At 46.7% G+C, this 24,852-nt stretch overlaps 1 protein-coding gene across 1 annotated transcript; it reads right to left on the minus strand.

Annotated features, from left to right (window-relative positions):
- Positions 1 to 1,367: 1,367 nt before the first annotated feature.
- On the minus strand, positions 1,368 to 23,283 carry LOC133418502 (endoribonuclease ZC3H12A-like). Its single transcript, XM_061707222.1, has 6 exons — positions 22,999 to 23,283; positions 19,668 to 20,033; positions 12,845 to 12,984; positions 8,584 to 8,818; positions 7,268 to 7,374; positions 1,368 to 2,614 (listed from the first exon to the last, which is right to left on the minus strand). The coding sequence occupies exons 2-6, from the start codon at positions 19,994 to 19,996 to the stop codon at positions 1,845 to 1,847; spliced, it is 1,581 nt and encodes a 526-aa protein (XP_061563206.1). The 5' UTR covers positions 19,997 to 20,033; positions 22,999 to 23,283; the 3' UTR covers positions 1,368 to 1,844.
- Between the last annotated feature and the right edge of the window lie 1,569 nt (positions 23,284 to 24,852).

The raw sequence follows: 24,852 nt of genomic DNA on the forward strand, positions 1-24,852 counted from the left end.
CCAGAATGGTTTACAGTTTAAGAAAACTCAAATATCCTATCTCAAAAAATGTGAATATTCTGGGAATTTTAATCTTCAACTGTAAGCCATAATCAGCAATATTAAAATAATAAAAGGCTTGCAATATTTCAGTTGATTTGTAATGAATCCAGAATGGATGACTTTTTTTTTTTTTAAATTGCATTACAGAAAATAAATAACTTTATCACAATATTCTAATTTTCTGAGACAGTCCTGTAGAGCAAGAGCACCACCGGACGGAATTTTCATTAGAAAAAATAAGTAAAAAAAAACAACAAAACAACTTGTCTCTGCTCTGAATTTCCCCTGCAGGTTCAGGACTACAGATGAGGAGCACCAACACTAGAGGGCGGAAAAGACTAGAGACTAAACCGTGGAGAGGATCACGCTGGGGTTTATTTGGAGAGCAAAGTTGACTTAAGTTATCACTATTTTCTCTTCTACTTAAATGAGTCAGATTCATTAGCAGAATGACTGCAGAACAACTGCAGTGGAAGTACTTTTTTTTTTTTTTTTAAATTGCATTACAGAAAATAAAGAACTTTTTCACAATATCCTAATTTTCTGAGACAGTCCTGTAGATGGTTTTGGTCTCTTGAAAAGGTTTTACCCCCCCCCCCCGTCAGAATCACTGTAACTGCTACTAGCATTACACAGTGAAATAGAAGGTTTTTACGATTGCTCCAATCGGCTCATTTTTTTTCATGACAAAAGGGGGACATGCGCTTCATTTGCATACAGGCGCTCATTCGCTATTGTGGGCTGTAGAGGGGACAGGGAAGCTCCTGTATGGTCCAATGAGCTGTCAATCAAAAGAAGGGGGTACTTCAAAAATCCACCTTTATTAAGCGGTGGATCCTGTCATAGCTTTATTAATAAAATGAGGTCTATTACCCAGTGTTGCTCGGCCCACCTGCCTAATTCTTACTGTATTCCCTCTATACACAGATTTTATACACATGCCAATTTTTCCTAGAGTAAATATGGTGCCTGCTTTCTATACACACCGTTGTGACTTGGAGTGGACAATTATTATTATTGACTTTACTATTCTTTTTTTTTTTTTTAATTTATGGGTTTGTTATTATATACGTATATTTTGGAGTGAATAATTATGTTGTTGTTTTCTCTTGTTTTATTTGCTTAATACTTAAGTATAATCTGTACAAATGTTGTATGTAGCTGAAAAAGGGAAAAAGAAAGAAGAAAATGTATGTGGTGTATTGTTGTTGAAAACTAAATAAAAATTAAGTTCCAAAAAAAAAAAGGAGGGGGTACAGACTCCATCCGCGCGCAGGCTGTCAGAGCGGCAACAGGTTTAAAATATCTCATTTCAGTAAATGAACAGACGCTCATTACCAGCAGCCCGAGTGGTTCAAGTTCTTTATATCACAGCTACAGCAAATGGAAATTATCAACGTTCTTTACAGAAGTACAGAATCTAGAGTTCCTCACTTTGAGGCAACATGAGAACACGACACGTGCACAACACGTGCACGTATTTCAGGCTCCAGACGTAGCTGGTGATGGAGACCAGTGCATTGCACTTATGTTCAGGGAATAACATCCGCTTCCGGCGCCCGGCCGGATCTCAGGTTCTCAGGGGACATGTAGCCCCTGTACCGGGGGTACCGGGGGTCCAGGGGATCTAGGGGCTACCGGGGGGGCCCAGGGGGTCCCGGGTATATACGATTCACCAGATCTAGTCATTTTTTAATGCTTCAAACGACGTCCTCAGTGTGCCAGCACGAAGGCTGGAGTAAAGACAGACGTTCACAGTGTGCTCAGTTTCCAGGGATAAAAGTTTGGCTCCGAGTCGGGGCTCAGAAGCGGGCGGCGCTGTAGGTCTGGATGAGAGAAAGCAGCTGAGCCATGTCCGACACGTGCGGGTGAGCGTTCAACACCTGCTCCACCAGGTTCAGCGGGAACAGAGTGCTCAGCTGGTTCCTGAGGTCCTTCCTGTCGTCGCATTGCAGGCTCTGGGCCCGGCTCTGGGCCCGGCTCTGGGCCCGGCTCTGGGCCCGGCTGTCCTGCAGCCACGGGTCCAGGTGCTCGCTGCTGTACCGAGGCAGTGCCGGGCAGGAGCTCCACGCCGGGCGGTGGTGGCTGACAGACACCCTGACCTGCTGGGGAACACATCTGCACTGGCTGCATGGGGGGAAGTCCCCGTTCTGGCCCGGGTAGAACCCCGGGCCGCTCCCAGCGGGCCTCTGGCCGTACGAGCCGGACACGGAGGCGTCGTAGCTGGCCACGCCGCTGCTGCAGCTGTGGACGGCCGGCTCCAGACTGGGCATGCTGTGCACGTGGAGTCTGGACATGGCGCTGCCCAGGGAGCTGAAGGCCTCGTCCCCGTCCCAGCTGTCGCAGGACCGGGGGCCCAGGCTGGACCGGCTCCCAGGGCCGCCGTCCCTCAGGTCGCTGGGCGGGACTCTGTGGTGGAGGTCGTCCGCTGGCGTGGGCGAAGCGTAGCGGGGCTCCGGGTGGAATCCAGCGGCTCCCCGGGCCCTCAGCTCATCAGCCACCGACATCTGCGACTGGTTGGTCCTCTCCGGATGGTAGAACTTACACTTGACTCCGTACGTGCACTTCCTTCCTGTGAGAGGAAACAAGAGTAAACCTGTGAAGCTGCATCTCCACAGAGCCTGGTGCAGGAGGAGCGGGCGGTAAGGCCCACTTCCTGCCTCCACGACTGTGAACACGACTCAGATCCACAACACAGTGCTAGGGTTCAGTGCTAGGGCCAATCTTGTTTAGTTTATACATGCAGCCATTGGGAAGTATAATCCAGAATCACGGCATACACTTTTATTGCTATGCTGATGATACGCAGATTTATTTGTCTATGAAGATGTAACAGAACCGTTAGTTAAACTTCAGGCATGTCTTAGGGACATCAAGGCCTGGATGTCCGGAAATGTTTTTGCTTCTAAATTCAGATAAAACAGAGGTTATCTTTCTTGGTCCAGAGCATCTTAAGAAGGGATTAGATGGTGTTGCGATGGCTTCCAGTGCAACTGTGAGAAACCTTGGTGTTGTTTTCGATCAGGATTTGACGTTTAAACCATATGTTAATCAGGTTTGTAAAATAGCATTTTTCCATCTCCGTAATATTGCAAAGATTAGGAAAATCCTCTTGCAGAGTGATGCAGAAAAACTAGTTCATGCGTTTGTATCTTCTAGACTAGATTACTGTAAGGTGTTATTAGCAGGATGTCCAAGTAATTTGCTGAATAGGCTCCAGCTGATCCAAAATGCAGCAGCACGAGTGCTGACAGGAATCAGCAGGAGAGACCACGTCTCTCCAGTGTTAGCGTCGCTCCATTGGCTACCCGTAAAATTCAGAATCCCATTAAAAATTTTATTACTTGCATATAAAGCCCAAAACGGCTTAGCTCTGCATTATTTGCAAGACCTGATAGTGCCTTATGTTCCTGGCAGAGCTCTCCGTTCTCGGAGTGCAGGTTTACTCGTAGTTCCTAGAGTATCCAAATGTAGATTTGGAGGGCAGGCGTTCTGCTATCAGGCACCACTACTATGGAACCAACTTCCAATCTGGGTTAAGGAGGCTGACACCACCTCCACCTTTAAAACTAAACTTAAAACCTTTCTGTTTAGTAAAGCCTATAGTTAGTGTTTAGTAAACCTCTAGCTGGTGTTGGCAAATCTCTAGGTAGTGTAAACTCTAGTGTGTTAGAGTCAGTAGTCATAGTCGCAGCTATAGAACAAAACTATAATAGTTAGTCTCAAATATAGCTTCGCGGTAGATATGCTGCTATAGGCTTATGCTGCAGGGGGGCACCGACATGATCCGCTGGGCGGTGCCTCTCACCCTTCTTCTTCTCTCCTCTTCCCTTCCTCTCTTCCTCTCCATTTCCATTTTTATTTATTATAAGTATCTCATAGCTATAATTTTTGTCCATCGTTCCTGTAGTTTCTTGTGCCGGCCCCCCTTTTTTCTTTTTTTTCTCTTTTGTGTATGTTTGCAGGCTGGAGCCTCGGGAGCTGCGTTCTGGCCTGTGTTCCCGGCCCTCCCCCCCATCCCCGGTCATCCCGTTGCTGCTTCCACCTGCCTACGTGGATGTCTGCTGTTGCTGCTTCCGCCTGCCTGCACGCCCCCCCCTCTGGTCATCCCGCTGCTGCTTCCACATGACTGTTGTGTGCTGCTGACGCCCCCCCCCCACCTCTGGTCATCCCGCTGCTGCTTCCACCTGCCTGCTGTGTGCTGTTGACGTCCCTGACTCCCCCAGTCTGGCCTTCGGCAGGAGGGTCCCCCCTTATGAGCCTGGTCCTGCTCAAGGTTTCTTCCCTCCTAAAGGGGAGTTTTTCCTTGCCACTGTTTGGCTTAAGGCTTTTCTCCCACTATGGGAGTTTTTACCTGCCATTGTTTATGTAATAACTGCTCGGGGGTTTATGTTTATGTTCATGTTCATTTTCTGGGTCTCTGGAAAGCGTCTAGAGACAACATCTGTTGTATTAGACGCTATATAAATAAAATTGAATTGAATTATATAAATAAAATTGAATTGTACAGGCTTGGCAGGGCACCAGGCCAATGAGAGCCCCCGCCAGGCCAGAAAAGAAAAAAATAATATGCCAAAAATAAGCGACGTATCTATCCATTCATTCAGAAATCAATAATCATTTCCATTTGGTAGCCTCTGTGCGGCGCTGAATATGCAATGCGGTGTTTTGCGAGTGCCGCCGCCTTCTCATTGAAATGACTGGAGGCAACACGTTGCGGCAGTGAGTAAGTCCCTTTAGGCTAATACTGTAAGAAATAACCTCTCATATTAGTTTACTGTTTTTGTTGTTAATAATGTCATTGCAATTTAATCTATGCAATTGTGAAAAAAAAAAGGCAAAATAAATGAAAAACTGAACGACCGCATTCGGTAGGCTATTCGGTACTCAGCCAAGTCTTTAAATTTTATTCGGCTTCAGTTTCGGCCTCAAATTTTCATTTCAGTACTTCCCTAGATTTTTCGGGGGGTACCACTGGTAGCATTCTGGACTTTTGTTTAATAATGTTGAACTTGACTCCTCAGTTGTCTATATTTTTCGTTTTGTTTTTGTTTTTATTTTATGTTTTTACTATTTCAATAAATGAAAATAAATATGAATATGTTATTATTATTATTATTATTACATTTAAGACCAGTGTATATGATCGTGGCTACGGCGTGACCACCAACAACCCCTCCCCCCCGGCTGGCTACTTATTTAATATGGCTGGCTGGTCTGTGCCTTAGTGTAAGGCCCTGAGAGGAGAATACGGCCGGTTGAACCTCTGATTCAGGAGGAACAATGCGGTTTTCGTCCCGGTCGTGGAACACTGGACCAGCTCTACACCCTCTGCAGGGTGCTCGAGGGTTCATGGGAATTTGCCCAACCAGTCTATGTGTTTTGTGGATCTGGAGAAGGCATTTGACCGTGTCCCTCGTGCCATTCTGTGGGGGGTGCTCAGTGAGTATGGAGTCCGGGGCCCTCTATTAAGGGCTGTCCGGTCTCTGTATGATTGGAGCAGGAGTTTGGTTCGCATTGCCAGCAATAGGTCAGACTTGTTCCCAGTGCATGTTGGACTCCGGCAGGGCTGCCCTTTGTCACCGGTCCTGTTCATAATTTTTATGGACAGGATTTCTAGGCGCAGCCAGGGGCCGGAGGGGATCCGGTTTGGGAACCACAGGATTTCACCTCTGCTTTTTGCAGATGACGTTGTCCTGTTGGCTTCATCGGACCGGGACCTTCAGCATGTGCTGGGGCGGTTTGAGGCCGAGTGTGACGCGGCAGGGATGACAATCAGCACCTCCAAAACCGAGGCCATGGTTTTCCACCGAGAAAGGGTGGTGTGCCTTCTCCGGGTGGGTGGAGAAGTCCTGCCTCAGGTGGAGGAGTATCTCGGGGTCTTGTTCACGAGTGAGGGAACGATGGAGTGTGAGATTGACAGACGGATCGGTGCAGCGTCCGCAGTTATGCGGTCGATGTACCGGACCGTCGTGGTGAAGAAGGAACTGAGTCGAAAGGCGAAGCTCTCGATTTACTGGTCAATCTATGCTCCTACCCTCACCTATGGTCATGAACTTTGGGTAGTGACCGAAAGGACGAGATCGCGGATACAAGCGGCCGAGATGAGTTTCCTCCGCAGGGTGGCTGGACGCTCCCTTAGAGATGAGTTTCCTCCGCAGGGTGGCTGGACGCTCCCTTAGAGATAGGGTGAGGAGTTCGGTCACCCGGGAGGAGCTCGGAGTCGAGCCGCTGCTCCTTCACATTGAGAGGAGTCAGCTGAGGTGGCTTGGACATCTGTTCCGGATCCTCCTGGACGCCTCCCTAGGGAGGAGTTCCAGGCATGTCCCTCCTCCCTAGGGAGGTGTTCCAGGCATGTCCCTCCTCCCTAGGGAGGTGTTCCAGGCATGTCCCTCCTCCCTAGAGAGGTGTTCCAGGCATGTCCCTCCGTGAGGAGACCCCGGGGAAGACCCAGGACACGCTGGAGAGACTATGTCTCTCGGCTGGCCTGGGAACGTCTCGGACTCCCCTTGGAAGAGCTGGAGGAAGAGCTGGAGGAAGTGTCTGGGGTGAAGGAAGTCTGGGCATCTCTGTTGAGACTGCTGCCCCCGCGACCCGGGAACGGATAAGGAGCGGACGATGGATGGATGGATGGATGAATTGAATTGAACACAAGAGCTGAACCCTTAATTGGGACGGACGGACGGACGTCCTCACCTCTAGTTTCAACCACAAGATCATATTTGGTTTCCAGTCACATGTCAGGTGATGTCAGGATGTCAGGCGCTTGATCACATTTCCAAATATTACAACAGAACTCTCAAATTCAAGCGTCTTGGACTTGACTTCCATTCCAGGTTTTTGTTTAAATGTCAGTAAAGGTTTTACGAGTGTGAACAAGAGGGATGCGTGTGAACGGGTGTGAATGGGAGGGTTTATTCAAAGCTTTGAAAGACTCAAAGTGACAGATTAGGTCTTCAAATGAAGGAATCCCAACTTTGTCCCGCAGCGCCACCTAGAGGTGCACCGAGGTCTCTTCGGAGGACTGGAACCTAAGAGCCACTTCTGGTTGATGTGTACCGTTTGGACCATTTGGACTTCTGAGGACATCTTACCAACAGCAGGTCCAGTTTTTAAGGTGCTTAAATCTCACTCTCGTGTCGGACAATAAACGGTGCAAGTAAATGATCAGTTATGGTCGTGTACTGGGAGTGACGAGCGGGTGCTTAAAGACCCGGGAACCAACCGTATGGGCAGTGCTGCTGCCTGTTGTCTGGAGTCCACGCCTTCTTCCTCAGAAAGTCATCAATGGCGGGACCGTTTCTACCCAGAGGGTCGTCTGGAGGCATGAACCTGCAACGGCACGGTGACGCAGTCAGACCAAAGCAAGACACCAACCCCGACCCGGACCGGGCCTGCAGGCGCCTATGCCCTCAGAAAGAAGTCTTAGGGCCAATCCCAATACACTCCCTACTTTCTACCACTAGTCCTCACTCACTACCACTAGCCCTCACCCACTACCACTAGCCCTCTACCACTACCACTAGCCCTCACCCACTACCACTAGCCCTCACCCACTACCACTAGCCCTCACTCACTACCACTAGCCCTCTACCACTACCACTAGCCCTCACTCACTACCACTAGCCCTCACTCACTACCACTAGCCCTCACTCACTACCACTAGCCCTCACTCACTACCACTAGCCCTAAGTAGGGCCATTGTAATCTTCCCTAGGGATTGGGACACCACTTGCTACGTCACTGCGTGGTTTACATTCGGGTACGTAAGCGACTGCGTAGTTACGTTTGCACATACGTCACACCATATCAGGAAGCCCAGAGCTAAAAGCAAGTTTTACGCTGTAGGTGCTGTATATATGCCACTTTATTAAGTTTTAATATTTTTTCAGGCGTAAAGGTAACCGTTAAGATCCCCAACCTGGGCTCAGTTTATCCAAATAACGCCCGTTAAGAAATTTGATCCGATGTTTTCGGGGGATATCTAGAGCCGCCGGCTCGGGAGCTGATTTATGGTTCCGTGTTAAATCGACGCAGAGCCTACGGCGTAGGTTACGCGGCGACGCGCAACGTACGCAGTGCGTCGCCGCGTAACCTACGCCGTAGGCTCTGCGTTGGCGTAACGCGGAACCATAAATCAGCCTTTATTCTGGCGAGATCTGAAAAAACGAGCAAGCGAGTGATTATGTACATTCACTGAGTGAATATTATGAAAGTAAAATATATATTTCTCGCTAGAAATGTAATCAAAATGCATTTTTATGCAGAAACGAACTCAAAATATTGATTTTATTCACTAAAAAATAAGAAATGTCCGCCATGTTTTTTCGTTTGATTCAAATGACTTTTTCTGGCCCTAGGTCGGGAAGTCAGCATCTGAAATCCCTCACTCTGAAGGGCTAGATTGATATCCACTAGCCCTCGTTTTGGCCACTTGCCCTAGGTGAAAAGAGGGGACACCACTACCCTCACGAGAATGCGCAAAATTTAGGGGTAGTGCTGAAAAGAAGGACTAGTTGGGGGATTGGGACTGGGCCTTACTTGTTGTTGGCGAAGGTGTACATGAGGAGCCTCTCCTCGATGAACTTCTTCCACTGGGGGTTCTCCGTCTGCAGGTCGCGGTAGTTGTCGTTGGACACGATGATGCCGTCCGAGTCCAAGGCCAGCTTGATGATGTAGCGGTCGTCGTAGCACACCACCCTCTTCCCGTTGACGGAGCGGGACGGCGTGTAGACCAGGATCTTCCTGTTCTCCAGCTCATGGAGGATGTGCTGATCTGGAAGACACGGAGCTTCCAGGTCAACGGGTTCCTCTGACCGCTGGTTCCCTCTGATCAGGGTCCGTACTGGACCAGGATACCACCTGACACATGGCCGGGCTTTGCTGCCCCACAAGTCTCTGGAAGACTATGGGGCTTATCAGCAACCATCTGTTCTGTACCCGACCAGAACCACCAGTCCCGTCCCGACCAGAACCACCAGTCCCGTCCCGACCAGAACCATCAGTCCCGTACCCAACCAGAACCATCAGTCTGGCTGGAGTGAGGGGGGCAGGGTAACGGCCCGTTCAGGCTGGAGAGAGATTTGTCTGTCAAGACTCCTCTCCCTGGCCCTGCCCCTTTTCAACCTTTCCCCGACCCTGAACCTAACCTGGGGCTTGCTGATTGGGCCGGAGCTTCGGGAGCTGCGTGCTGGCCTGCGGTCCCCTCCCCCGGTCATCCCGTTGCTGCTTCCACCTGCCTGCAGTCCCCACCCCCGGTCATCCCGTTGCTGATTCCACCTGCCTGTGGGCCCCACCCCCGGTTATCCCGTTGCTGCTTCCACCTGCCTGCGGTCCCCACCCCCGGTCATCCCGTTGCTACTTCCACCTGCCTGCGGTCCCCACCCCCGGTCATCCCGTTGCTACTTCCACCTGCCTGCGGTCCCCACCACCCTCTGGTCATCCCGTTGCTGCTTCCATCTGCCTGCGGTCACCCACCCCCGGTTATCCCGTTGCTACTTCCACCTGCCTGCGGTCCCCACCACCCTCTGGTCATCCCGTTGCTGCTTCCATCTGCCTGCGGTCCCCACCCCCGGTCATCCCGCTGCTGCTTCCACCTGCCTGCTGTGCTGTTGCCCCTGTCGTCCCTGACCCCCAGTCTGGCCCTCGGCAGGAGGGTCCCCCTTATGATCCTGGTCCTGGTCCAGGTTTCTTCCCTCCTAAAGGGGAGTTTTCTTGCCACTGTTTGGCTTAAGGTTTTTCTCCCACTAGGGGAGTTTTTACCTGCCATTGTTTATGTAATAATTGCTCGGGGGTTTATGTTCATGTTCTGGGTCTCTGGAAAGCGTCTGGAGACAACTTTGTTGTATTAGACGCTATATAAATAAAATTGAATTGAATTGAATTGAACCAGAAGAATAAGTCCCATACCCGACCAGATTCGACCAGAACCATCAGTCCCCTCCCGACCATAACAGGGCCGACTCTCGTTGTGTTACTTTTATGGCTGCTGTTGAAGCAGATCTGAGCTGCAGCGCTGCTCGCTCCCCTGGTTCTGTTCTGGGGTTTATTGAACCGGAGCCGCTGGTTGTGCCTGTTACTGTAAAACGCAGCACTTCCTGTTTACATGTTCAGAGGCTGACGTCTGTGAAATAGAAAGAGCGCGTTTCCTGATCGGTGAAACCCTCCCAGCTTGACGGTTTCAAGTCGTGTGCGTCAGAGTAACATCAGTGTTTACAAATGTGTTCTCCCGGTTCCAGTTAGCAGTGGTTCCGATCAGTACTCGAGTTGTGAAAAAGAAATCAGGGGGGATGGTGGATTTGATCATATGGGGACAGATAATTTGTGCTGATTACGAATAATATAATATATTACAAATAATAGCAGTGACCAAAACACCTGCAGAAATACTGCAGGAATGACATAGCAGCAGTTAAATGCAGCCTTCTGTAAGCTTTAAATATCCACTGGGCTTACATCAAATACATCAAAACACAACAATAAAAAACACTTTTCTGAACTTATCAATATGACTCTGTCCTTCACAGGATAAGTAAAATGGATCACTGCAAAAACTCAAAATCTTAACAAGAATATTTGTCTTATTTCTAGTTAAAATGTCTCATTTTAGTAAAAGAAGTCTGATTACACTTAAAACAAGACTCATCACTGTAAAAAACAACAATTTTCACCTGTTTCAAGTAGATTTTCACTTAAAATAAGTAGAAAAATCTGCCAGTGGAACAAGATTTTTTTGCTTGTAATAAGAAGATAAATGTTGTCCCACTGGCAGATTTTCTACTTATTTCAATTGAAAATGTACTTGAAACAGGTGAAAATTGTCAAATAAGTTATTATTCTGGTGATGACTCTAAATGTTGAAATAGCAGTAAAACCACATTCATTGATGAAATGACATAAGGGATGGAAAGGAGGGATGGGAGTTTTACAGGTGGGATGATTTGGACCGTTTTTATTTCAGGGGGGGATGCCATCCCCCTCATCCCCCCTCAACTCCAGTACTGGTTCCGACCACCCGGCAGAACCCCCCGCGTCATCAGGACGTGTCATGAACCGCTAGTAAACTGAGACTGCTTAGTGGTTTAGACTTCAGTTCCTCAGAGTGGATTGATACTGTCCGCAAAATTTACATCATGGAAAAGTTGTCATTTTCCCTCAGAATACAAAAAGAAAAGTTCTATCGGATTTGGGCTAGAATGGGGGCTTGGATGCCTGAGCATTTCACAGTTCTGCCATGTCTCTGTATGTGGAAATCAATAAAAATATGTTTGAGAAAAAAATAAAGACAAAAAAAGACTTCAGTTCCTCCTATTTTTACCTGCAGTCATGTTCTCGGCCCGTTTGACGCGTTTCAAGCACCAGGGCCATGTGAGCTTGTCTGGACCACTTCTGAACAGTTCTGACTTTTTTTAACTAGTATTTGTCTTCCAAAGCCGGTTTAAGGTCGTCTGTTCTCCCTGTGGAGCAGTTTTCTCGAGCGATTGGGACGATCCGCTGCTTCGGGGAGTTCTGCAGAAAACGTGGGATCAGAGCTCGGAGCTGGTGACCAAAAATCAGGGCTGCTGGGAAATCAGCAGCACGTTTTTCACAGAGATGTGTCTGCAGGAAACGCCGACGGGCGGTTTGGAGCATCGGCCCAGAGACCGCAGACTCAACCGAGGAGGGACGGCAGACCTGGTCGCTGAGTGCGTTGCTGTGAAGGAGCGTCTACAGCTCAGGCCCCGTTTCCACGTAGCAAAAACGGTGGTGTTTTCATGCGTTTTGGCCGTTCGTTTACACGAAAACGAAGCTCAAAGTCACCAAAAACCATAATTTCTGAAAACTCCGGCTAAAGTGGAGATTTTCAAAAACTCCGTCTTCACGTTTGCTTGTAAACAGAGAGAAACGGACATTTAGGCTTCAGAACGTCACATTATGAGACAGAAACGTCACCAGCGTCATGTGTGCCACCTGTGTTTACAATTTGTTTGGCCACCGTCAATATTTTCTTGAATTTTACTTGTTTTATATTCTAACGTCACACCTACAAGTAACTCCACTTCTCTGTCACTCCAAACCAAAGACTCTCGTTCATCTTGGAAGTAACTGGAAGTAACATGTGTCATTTGTTGATGTTTTTTTCCAGGATTCCGATTGGATAGCACAGGTGTCGGTAATCCAAAATTTTGAAAGAGTCATATTGGACCAAAAACACAAGAAACAAATATGTCTGGAGCCGCAAAAAATGAAACGTTTTGTATAAGCCTTAGAATGAAGGCAAATGGCGAAAGGAGAAATGTTGAGAAAAAAGTTGAAATGTTGAGAAAAAAGTGGAAATGTCAAGAAAAAAGTCAAAATTTCGAGAAATAAGTCGAAATGTCGAAATTAATGTTGAAGTACAATTTCGAGAAAAAAGCCGACATGTCGAGAAAAAAGTCAAAACGTCGAAATTAAAAAGGAAAAAGGAAGAAAAAAGGAAAAAAAAAAAAAAAAAAAAAAAGGAAAAAAGGAGAAAATAAAGAGAAAAAAAAGAAGAAAAAAACATTTTTGAAAAATCTCCAGGAGCCACTAGGGAGGCACTAAAGAGCCGCGGGTTGCCGACCCCTGGGCTAGCATGACTTTATCTTCTCGTTACACTGCCCCCTGTAGGTTTGGCTGCTCATAGCACCTTTACAGATATTTATGCGGGTTCATGTATTGGTGGATGGTATTTTTCAAAACGTGGAGGGGGAAATATCAGTTTTTGTAAACGTGGCCTCAGACTAGCTGTTGGCTTCTGTCTAACCTCCCTGAAACTGCAGGCGGTGCAGTCATGTGACCTCACCTGTGATGGGCGCCTCAGGGCGCGGCAGCTCCTTCCTCCACAACGGCACGAACACGGTGATGTCACGCAGGCCTTTGTCCCAGAACCAGTTCACGGCCAGCTGGAGGCCCTGGCACGAGAACACCTTCTTGTCACCATGGCTACAAACACACAAACGACAATAGATGTAATTCCTCTTTTTTAATTTCTGCAAGTAAAAACAGACGAGGCGGTCTTTTTTTTTTCAGGAAGCTGCTGATGTAGAAGCACAAATATGAGTCACCTCCCGCAGAACTGAGAGTTTCACGTCTGTAACCGTCTCCTGTGTCATCTGGCTGGCGACGAGCCACCTTTCAACGGTTTGAGAACAGCTTCATCTGACGGGGTTTGGATATTTTATGGTGGGAACCAGGAACCTTGGCACCGCCGAGCAGCAGCACCACATAAACCGCTCCTAAACCTGCATTTCCTTGTCAAACTTCGCTGACGAGGTTAACTCAATTGTTTTGCCTGCAGACGTGAGCGTGCTGAGGGAATTCCCCTTCTGCTTGTCAGCAGGAAGTAGTGACACCCTGCAACGCATGCCCCAGATAAAATCTGACACGAGCCGCTTTGAGGAGTCTGGACGAACGCATATGAACCTAAAACCTAAACCTAAAACCTCCTCAGAGCTCCGCCGAGTCCACGCTCGTCAGGCCTACCAGAAAAACCTGCACTCTTATATTTGCAGATTTCATGTTTCTGGACGAGCCCACGTTCTACTAGACCAGTGGTTCTCAAATGGGGGTACGCGTACCCCTGGGGGTACGTGAAGACTCTCCAGGGGGTACATGAGATTTTAAAATATACATATATTTCAAAAGTAGCATCCATGCAAAAATCCTTTAAAAATAAATATTTCATAAATAATTGAGGAAAATATAAGTCTAAATTCATAAAATGAATTTTATCTTCAGGAGTAGGCTATTCAACTTATTATCCTAAAACCACAGAGTATCCCTCACACCAGGATGGTTCCACCTAACCTGTCAATCACCACCTGGCTTCACCTGCCAATCACTTGGACCAACGATGGAGTCGTGGTTGAAGCCTAGCAGCAATATTTTTATGTTTAATAAATCAGTTACTGATGGCACAGTGCTCCGTTTTAGGTCTTTTTTTTACAACCAAAAGTGCTTTGCGCTGGTTAGGGGGGTACATCACTGAAAAAAGGTTGAGGACCACTGGTCTAGGACATACTTGAAAGGCATAAAAATAAGGAGTAATTAAAAAAAAAAAGAAAAAATATTTTTAAGGCTGTTCATTTAAATATTATTATGACCAGTAGCAGTATGTAGTATGCAGTACTGTATGTAGTATGCAGTAAGTAATATTTAGTATTTAGTATTTAGTATGCAGTATGCAGTATGTAGTATGTAGTATGAAGTTTGTAGTTTGCAGTATGTAGTATCTAGTATGTAGTATGCAGTATGTAGCTGTGGCCCCTTGCATCATGGGATACACTATGCAAGGTGCCTATCTGATTGGTCAGCTGCATACTGTAACGGTAACATGCTCCATACTGTAACAGTAACATGCTCCATACTGTAACGGTAACATGCTCCATACTGTAACGGTAACATGCTCCATACTGTAACGGTAACATGCTGCATACTGTAACGGTAACATGCTGCATACTGTAACGGTAACATGCTCCATACTGTAACGGTAACATGCTCCATACTGTAACGGTAACATGCTCCATACTGTAACGGTAACATGCTGCATACTGTAACGGTGACATGCTCCATACTGTAACGGTAACATGCTGCATACCGTAACGGTGACATGCTGCATACTGTAACGGTAACATGCTGCATACTGTAACGGTGACATGCTCCATACTGTAACGGTAACATGCTGCATACTGTAACGGTGACATGCTGCATACTGTAACGGTGACATGCTGCATACTGTAACGGTAACATGCTACATACTGTAACGGTAACATGCTGCATACTGTAACGGTAACATGCTGCATACTGTAACGGTAACATGCTGCATACTGTAACGGTAACATGCTGCATACTGTAACAGTAACATGCTACATACTGTAACAGTAACATGCTGCATACTGTAACGGTAACATGCTGCATACTGTCCACGTCCTTCCTGCCGTTATCAGACCGCCGGCTTTTCAGCCGCACAACAAAGCGTGTTTGTTTGTTTGTTTGTTTGTGTTTCAGACTGCTGCACCAATGTGTGCTGGAGTGAAATAAACCGGAAATACTTTAACTGAAAAATATCAGGCGGAAACTTAACAGCTTCACCGTTTCCCAGAGTGAACTCCTGGCGCTAATGACAACGGATGCTAATACACATCTGTCCATTTGCACGTTTCAGATGCTAACACACATCTGTAACCGTGCACGTTTCAGATGCTAACACACATCTGTAACCATGCACGTTTCAGATGCTAGAACACATCTGTAACCGTGCACGTTTCAGATGCTAACACATCTGTAACCATGCACGTTTCAGATGCTAGAACACATCTGTAACCGTACACGTTTCAGATGCTAGAACACATCTGTAACCGTGCACGTTTCAGATGACAGACGCTAACACATCTGTCCACGTGCACGTTTCAGATGCTAACACACATCTGTAACGTGCACATTTCAGATGCTAACACACATCTGTAACTGTGCACGTTTCAGATGAAGGATGCTAACACACATCTGTACCGCGCACGTTTCAGGCAACAGATGCTAACACACGTCTGTCCACGTGCACGTTTCAGATGACAGACGCTAACACATCTGTCCACGTGCACGTTTCAGATGCTAACACACATCTGTCCACGTGCACGTTTCAGATACTAACACATCTGTCAACGTGCAAATTTCAGATGCTAACACATTTGGCCACGTGCACGTTTCAGACGACAGATGCTAAGACATCTGTCCACGTGCAAATTTCAGATGCTAACACGTCTGTCCACGTGCACGTTTCAGACGACAGATGCTAACACACATCTGTCCACGTACACGTTTCAGATGCTAACACGTCTGTCCACGTGCACGTTTCAGACGACAGATGCTAACACACATCTGTCCACGTACACGTTTCAGATGCTAACACGTCTGTCCACGTGCACGTTTCAGATGACAGATGCTAACACACATCTGTCCACGTACACGTTTCAGATGCTAACACACATCTGTAACGTGCACGTTTCAGATGACAGATGCTCACACACATCTGTCCACGTGCACGTTTCAGATGCTAACACGTCTGTCCACGTGCATGTTTCAGATGCTAACACATCTGTCCACGTGCACGTTTCAGATGACGGATGCTAACACACATCTGTAACGTGAACTCCAGCGTGTCCTCTGCAGCTCTGTTCAGAACCGGGCCTGAGGTCGGGGCGTCAGAGCGCAGAGAACATGCAAACTTCACACAGAAAGACCCCGCCGGGGAGTGGAACCGGGAACCTTCTTGCTGTGAGGCAACAGTGCTGACCACTAAACCACCGTGCTGCCCACCAGGCGAGCTGACAGTCTTGCCGGGGCCCCGCACAAAATAATCTAAGATGGGCCCCCCTGCGCCCGGATCTCTCCTTCTCCCTCTTCCTCTGCTCTTCCTCTGCTCTTCAGGTTTTTATACAAGCTAATGGACGTTAACTTTAGAGCTAGCCAGTTAGGTTAAGTTACAAGGTTGGTAAACGTTGGCTGCGCTGTTTCTTACCTTGCTCTATGCTGACTTTATTAATTCCAGCTTCACCGTCACCACCCTTTTTAAAATATTTGTGTAGGGAATCTCTGAGGCCTCTATTTTCTTCTTCTCTTCTCTGAGCACCGGACTTGTGCTGACCGGACATTTTGACCATTCTGATTAAATGATAACATCAAATTTTGATCAGCGGCCAAACCATTTTAGTGTTGGGGGTTCTTGACCACAAGGACAATTAGGAAGAAAACAAATAACAAGCTTTTATGTAACTCAAATACTCCCTATTTTTTCCACAAATAGGCATATTTTGAAACATTTGGAAAAATTATTCCATAATTTAATGAGAATACCCGGGACAACAGACCCGTTTGTCCCCCCGGCGGGGGGCGTGCTGCCCACACCTGTGACAGCTCTCAGTCAAACTTCCGCGCCGGACCGCCGGACCGCCGGACCACCGGACCAGCGGACCGCCGGACCGCCGGACCAGCATGTGTGGAGGTCAAAGGTCGGTCCTTCCGGACCTAATGTCATGGAAATGCACTGGTCCACTCAGAAGCGTGTGAACCAGGATGTGGAGCACCTCTTGGGAGTGAGGTGTGCGGGCGATGAGCAGGTGACGCAGTTACCTGAGAACAGGTGTGGCCGTAAACACGGCATCTCTTTACAGGAAGCGCTGTTTTTCCGTTGTTTTCCACACCTTATTCCTCCGCCCACTCGCGGCCTCAACTGTCTGATCACATCCACCCCCAGAACTTCCTTCTCCAGTCATCTGGGCCAGGTGTCACCAGGTCATGTGACACTGAGGTGCAGCAGGGTTCAAGGCCGGCCCTGATCTCTGACCTCCACCCAGCTGGAGCCCAGCGCTGCACCCCCACCAGCTCAGGGCCAGGGTTCCTCTCAGACCCGAGGGGGCCGTGAAACCCGAGCCGTCACACAGACACACATCACGTTACTTCCAGCATCTGCAAAGAGGAAGTGCTCCGACCAAATCCAGGAACCGAAACAAGCTCAGACACAAACAGGGAAGTCGATAAACAAATTGGAGCAGGCTTTAAAACTAAGATAGCAGGTTTATAACGTTCCTTTGGAGGTCTGAACAGACACGCCCCCCCCTCTCGTGCCCCCCTCTTCAAGGAACTAAGTTTACCAGGAAGTTGAGAAAAATCTTTTCTTTTCACTGACACGTCAAAACATGTTTTGTGAGTGAATTAGTTGCTGAAAATGAAGAATGTTTGAAGCGCTACATGCACGGTGGCTCAGCTCAATGATTTTATATTTCTACTGTCTTGCACTGGAAAGGTGATGCTGCTTTTAATCTCACTGTACCCATGCATAGTGACAATAAAGTATTCTATTCTATTCTGGCGGCGCACGTGGAGCTAGACATGAGGCGGAGACGCGTAAAAGCGGCCTGGGGGGGGGGGGCAGCCCCCACGCACGAGCACGTGCGTGGGGGCCTACAAATTTGCTGGCCACCCCACTTGCCACAATAAAAAAATAAAAAACACTTGCCAGTCACAGATTCTATGGTCAGCGACTGTGTTTCCATGCATCAATAACCCTTTTAAAACCCGAATATTGGCAATAACCCAAATTTGCACGGCCATGTAAACACCAATAACCCCTTTGAATAACCAGAATTTGCTCATATTCAGGTTTTTAAAAACCCCAATATGAGCCCTGGGTTACTCCTTTTAAAACTGAATATTGGGTCATGTAAACGCCAAACGGAATATCCCCATCAAACGGAACAGGAATTTGTTTTCTGCACATGTTCTTTTAACAAGGAATCCTGGTCTTTTGAGTCCAGGAAGTTCTTATAAACACGGAGAAACACAAGACCAGGAGGAGACTAATCACTTCATAAATGTAATGAAGGATATGAACATTTCTGCATTTGTAGACGGTAGAAAGTAAAGGGATAGAAGATTTACAAGAAGGTGAGAGAAAAGTTGCACGAAGCAGCATTTGTTTTGAATTTGGATACAGGAAGAAGAAGCAGAAATGATGGGAATTGCGTCATCACGTTCTCCGTGCGTCACTGGTTTGATCCAGATATCCCGAATGATTAATTACCATGTAAACGGTATATTCCCAATGTTTCAGTAACCGGAACATTAGCAATAACCCGAATTTTGACTGCATGTAAACGTAGTCAGTTATGCGTTTCACCCCAAATCATTTGGGCCAAATGCACAGCCAGCCAGGCCCAGGAAGCCGCTCCTGATCTGCCATCACTCACAGTAGTACTACTAGTCTATGCACATTAGACCATTAGTAACATTAAATGTAACACAATAAACCTAAGTATATCAGTAGGCGTTTCTGTAAGTATTTCTGAGCCTGTATACTACAACAGTAGGCCTGTGTTGAAAAAATCGATTTTCTGATTCTAAATCGATTCTCATAATTAATTCCTAAAAATCGATTTGTATGTCTAAAGATTGATTTTCTTTATCAATACAACTTTTAGTATTTTTTTATTTATGCCCAAAAAAGAATGTTTTGTTCGACACGAGAATAACTGGTGCCATGTTTTTGCCTTTAAATATTTTTAAAGGTATGAAAACATTACTACATTACTACAAACATGCTAAAAACCAAAATAGACAAAAAATGGAAAAAATTTAAACGGAATATGCAAAAAAATAAAACCGATTTCATTCGTCCTCTGTTTGCCCTGGATCCGTTTGATAATTCTGACCCACACAATGTTTCTGAAAGCAGTTCTATCAGCATTCTGGGAGCTGATTGGTCCTTACAGCATCATTAGCTACCAATACTTGCTGTTGAATCTCAATATAATACTAGTATTAATAAGTTGCAAAACTACAGTCATATAATTCATGCAACAGCTGAAAAAACTGTTTTAATAACACTAACCCAAATCAATATCTGAATCGAATCGGATCGATCAAATCTTGAAAATCGATTCTGAATCTTAAGAATCGGAATCGAATCGATTATTGACATTTGAATCGATCCCCAGCCCTATACAACAGTATAATAAAATCCTGTAATGATGTCTTTTATTTTTGGTGCCCAACCCCAAGAATTTAAGTGGACCCATCTGCCCCCCCTATGAAAACCTTTTGGAGGCGAGGACGAGCACGAGCAGCGCACTCACCTCATGGCCACGTTGCTGCCGTCGATGACCACGGCTCTGAAGCGCGCGGCTGCGTCGCGCTCCGCCGGGGGCGCGCTCTGGCCGTGCGCGGGGCTGCAGCCCCGGGCCACCAGCTTGGGGCTGCCGGGGCCGTGCACGCTCCTGCCCCCGCTGCTGCTGCTGCTGCTGCCGCTGCGCGCGTGGCACCTCTTGATCAGCTCCTCCAGGATGTCGTTGGTCTGCGCGTCGTGCCGGAGGCTCTCCAGCACGCGCACAATGTCGGCGCGGGAGTAGCCTAGCCGGATGAAGCGCTCCACCTTGGAGCTGCGCTGCTGCTGCTGCTGGTCCATGGCCGCGTCCCGGGCCACGTGCACGCTCTCCTCACGCCTGAATTGAATTGAATTGAATTGAATTGAATTGAAATTTTATTTTGAACATGAAACAGTAATGAATACAAAAGCAGCGATAAACGGGCCCTCACGCGTACAATTTTCACCAATAAAGGTCACTCAAAACGAAGTCCGATGACACCACCCACGACTCTCTATATCAAACCAATCAAAAGTTATGGCAGAAAATAGGAACTATCAAATATCGACCAATCAGAAGAAGGGGCGGGGTTCATTTGCACCAATTATAGCCAAGGACTCAAAACTGAGTCCTATGAAACCACCCACGAGTCTTTATGTCAAACCATTCAAAACTATCAAATATGAAGCAATCAGATGAAGGGGGGCGCACTTTTTGGCGTCTATCGTCACCACGGAAACGCTTTTGACTGAGAAAAGTAATGCGCATCGTCGCAGGATCGAGACGCACATTTTGATCTGTAACACACCTGGGTGCAAGTTACGGTTCGGGGCGAAGAAGCGGCCGAAGAAATGGCATAAATTGCGCCAAAATTACACGATTAATTCAATGGCCGACTTCCTGTTCAGTTTCGGCCATGGCGCCAAGAGACTTTTCTTTAAGTTGCGACATGACACAGGAGTGTACCAATTTTCGTGCATGTACGTCAAACCGTATTGTGGGGCTTGAGGCACAAAGTTTTCTAGGGGGCGCTGTTGAGCCGTTAGGCCACGCCCATTAATGCAAACCCTTAAATATCACATTTTTCGCCAGGCCTGGCTTGGTGCAAAATTTGGTGATTTTTGGGGCACGTTTATGGGGGCAAAAAGGCCCTCATTTCGTCGGAAGAAAAAATAAGGGCGGCAGGTGGAAGCAGCAGCGGGATGACCAGAGGATCATCCCGATTCTGTTATGCAGAATCTTTTCATTGTAGTTCGATATTGCTGAATCTTGAAATGTAATGTTTGCCTTAAATCATACCCTCCCTCTCTTTCATGAAACAGTTTCTGTGATTTGGAGTGATTTGGAAATAAATTGTTCCTGGCTTTGTATAGAAATTGTGCTGTTTGGAATTCTACCATATCATAAAGTTTTGTTATTTTAGACTTTACAAATAATGGCTCGGGGGATCCCGCGCGCCGCCTCCCCCTGGTCCTGGCTCATCCGCGTCTCCATGGCAACCACCTGTGTGTTGTGGAGCGGGTGACAGGTGTCAGAAAGGGGCGGGGTCAGAAGGACGTGCCGGTGTGGTCGCTCGGGGGCTTTCACACTAACCGACTGAGAGGTGATGTCTGCTGAGCGCGAGCGCAAGACGTCACTGGCGGAGAAAGCCCCAAACACGCCTAGAGAGGAAGTGCATGATCCTGGGGTGGGGGGGCAACTGATATCTTCTTACCGTCACATTAACGCACATCCTACAGGCAGTACTCGAGTTGTAAAGAAAATCAGGGGGGATGGTGGATTTTATCATATGGGGACAGATAATTTGTGCTGATTACAAATAATATAATATATTACAAATAATAGCAGTGACCAAAACACCTGCAGAAATACTGCAGGAATGACATAGCAGCAGTTAAATGCAGCCTTCTGTAAGCTTTAAATATCCACTGGGCTTACATCAAATACATCAAAACACAACAATAAAAAACACTTTTCTGAACTTATCAATATGACTCTGTCCTTCACAGGATAAGTAAAATGGATCACTGTTGTTAAGAGCCATAAATAACTTACTTGAAAAGTTTCTGAAAAGGTCCAGATTTTCAATTAGAGGCTCAGAGAGTAGAGTTTTTCTCAATGTAACATTGTTACTTTTTTTGTGATCAATTTTTTATTAAGAATCTCATGGAGAGAATAGAATAGAAGCAGTATGGTCGGAGATTCCTCTTTTTTCCAACATTACACAACACAACACAAGTAACATTGTTACTTTTATATTCATTGTGAAAAATAATAAAAAAGATTTGAAACAGTTCTGGTCTGTGTTCCCGGTCCCCCCCCCCCCATCCCCGGTCATCCCATTGCTGCTTCCACCTGCCTACGTGGATGTCTGCTGTTGCTGCTTCCGCCTGACTGCGCCCCCCCCCATACCCCCCCCCCTCTGGTTATCCCCTCTGGTTATCCCACTGCTGCTTCCACCTGCCTGCTTGCGCTGCTGACGTTCCTGACTCCCCCAGTCTGGCCTTCGGCAGGAGGGTCCCCCCTTATGAGCCTGGTCCTGCTCAAGGTTTCTTCCCTCCTAAAGGGGAGTTTTCCTTGCCACTGTTTGGCTTAAGGCTTTTCTCCCACTAGGGGAGTTTTTACCTGCCATTGTTTATATAATAATTGCTCGGGGGTTTATGTTTATGTTTATGTTTATGTTTATGTTCATGTTCATGTTCTGGGTCTCTGGAAAGCGTCTAGAGACAACATCTGTTTTATGCTATATAAATAAAATTGAATTGAATTGAATTGAAATAATAATTACATAGTTAAATATTCTCCCTACCATACTTCATGATGAAGGGGTCTCATCATTTTCCTATCCTAAGTTGGGGCTGGTCCGTTAAAGAACCAAACTGATCTCCAAACATAAACCCTCAAAACAAAACGGAAACAAAAGCAAAAACCTAACAAACCAAACAGACTAGTGTAGGTGTTTTAACTGACATAACCCCCGGAGGGGACCGGTGTCGTGTCAAAAGTGATTGCCTGCCAGAATGTGATTTCTGGCCGCGGGAGCAGGAGTAGTACTTTTATTACTAATAATATATTATTATTATTATAATAATTTATTATTATTATTTACAACGCACAGCAGCTCGTGGAGCGATAGCGCTAAAACGTCATATTTAGGCAGAAACAACTTTTCATTAACTGTATTTGGCCTTCAATCAATTTTTGGCAGGTGAAAATGCCTATTTTGTGTTGTAATGGTCCTTTAAAAGAGTTAAAAGAAATTATTTTCTTCATTCTGGCAGGCAATCACTTTTTGGCCGGACCGGTCCGGGTCGGGACTCACCTGGATCTCCCCCCGGCTCTGCTCTCCTGCTCCCGGGGTTAGTGGGGGGAGCTGCCGGGAAGCGTCCGCGTCCCCGTCCAGGAAGAGAACAGCCGGGTTTGGTGCTCGTTACTTCCTCGTCAGGACCAGGCTCTGATCCAGGACCCGGGGTTCTGCTCGTCCTCTGGTCCCCCGGAGGTCTGCGTGCACTTCCTGGTGTAACAGCTGCCGGCTGGAGATCTGCGGCTCCGAGAAGCCCGTATGACCGACTCCGGGGCCACAGCTGAGAGCTGTCTGTCACCTGAGTCTGTCACTCGCTGTTGAAGCTCTTCTAGGCCACGCCCCCTTCCAGGGCGGGGAGGGGCCTGGAGAAAAACAGCAGCAGCATGGTGGGTCCCCACCCCCCCCAGGTGGTGGGTATACCCAGAGGTGTCAAAAGTATTCACATCCATTACTCAGGTAGAAGTATAGATACTAGAGTTTAAAAATACTCCTGTAGAAGTTGAAGTATCAACTCAAGTTTTTTACTCAAGTAAAAGTATAATAGTACTGGTTTCAAAACTACTTAAAGTATAAAAGTAAAAGTAATGTAAGGGGGAAAAAAGCCATTAAGGACAAAAGCCATTGAAAATGAATGTATCTTAGTATAATGCAAATATATTAAAGAAGCATATATGTGTACTATTGAGCATTAACATGTGTTTCAGAGAGCAGCAGATATGATGACTAGTTGCCTATAAGTATTGTAATGGTGCAAAAAGTCAAACTTCATGTTCATGTTATCATTTATCCTAACCTTTATTGGAATGTACATCCAAGTTTAGTTGCAGGAATCTGAGGGAACGGATGTAAGAACAAAACTGGACAAGAACATCTGAAACAACCACAACCAAATTCACTCTATCCGGATGGAGCAATTTAACTGGATAGTTTTTATTCAAAGGCCAAAATGAAATAGAGTAACGAGGCTGTTTTTAAAATGTAAGGAGTAAAAAGCACAGATAATTGTGTGAAAATGTAAGGAGTAAAAGTAAAAAGTTGTCTGAAAAATAATTACTCCAGTGAAGTATAGATAACCAAAATTTTTACTTAAGTAAGGTAATACAAATACTTTGTTACTTGACACCTCTGGGTATTTTTGTAAAGATTCATATCCGGCACTTTTTAATCCTCATATTGTGCATTTCTGTTTATTTCTGTTTATACATTTTACTTTATTCTATCTCTTTTTTATCTCCATATACTTGTTTGCTTTTATATTTGTATTTCTATTTTTATTTTTACTGTATTGCACCAATCACCACAACAAATTCCTTGTGTGTGTTAACAAACTTGGCAATAAACCCCCTTTCTGATTCTGATTCTGATTCTGATTTTTTTTTGTGCATGTTTGCAGGCCGGAGCTTCGGGAGCTGCGTGCCTCCTCCCCCCCGGTCATCCCGCTGCTGCTTCCACCTGGCTGCGGTCCCCCCCCCCCCCCCTCTGGTCATCCCGCTGCTGCTTCCACCTGCCAGCGCCCCCCCCCCCCCCCGGTCATCCCGTTGCTGCTTCCACCTGGCTGCGGTCTTCACGTAATCTCGTCTCCACGTCTTCATGTCTCCACGTCTCCAAGTCTCCACACCTCCACGTCTTCACGTAATCACGTCTCCCCGTCTTCACATAATCTCGTCTTCACCTTTTTTAGTCATATTGCTGCCATCAAATTCAAAAAGTGCCGACTCACAGTGAAACAGCCTCGAGGCGGCTTTTATTCGTATCTAACCAGGATGCTGGATGTGGAAAAGGTGTGTGCGTGCGTCCGTGTGAGACAAGCAGGAAATTAAAGTTCTGGTGTGAACCCTGAAGCGGAGGTGTGTATCATCACTGGGTGTCTGC

Source organism: Cololabis saira, chromosome 18 (assembly GCF_033807715.1).
Source record: "Cololabis saira isolate AMF1-May2022 chromosome 18, fColSai1.1, whole genome shotgun sequence".
Lineage (NCBI taxonomy): Eukaryota > Metazoa > Chordata > Actinopteri > Beloniformes > Belonidae > Cololabis > Cololabis saira.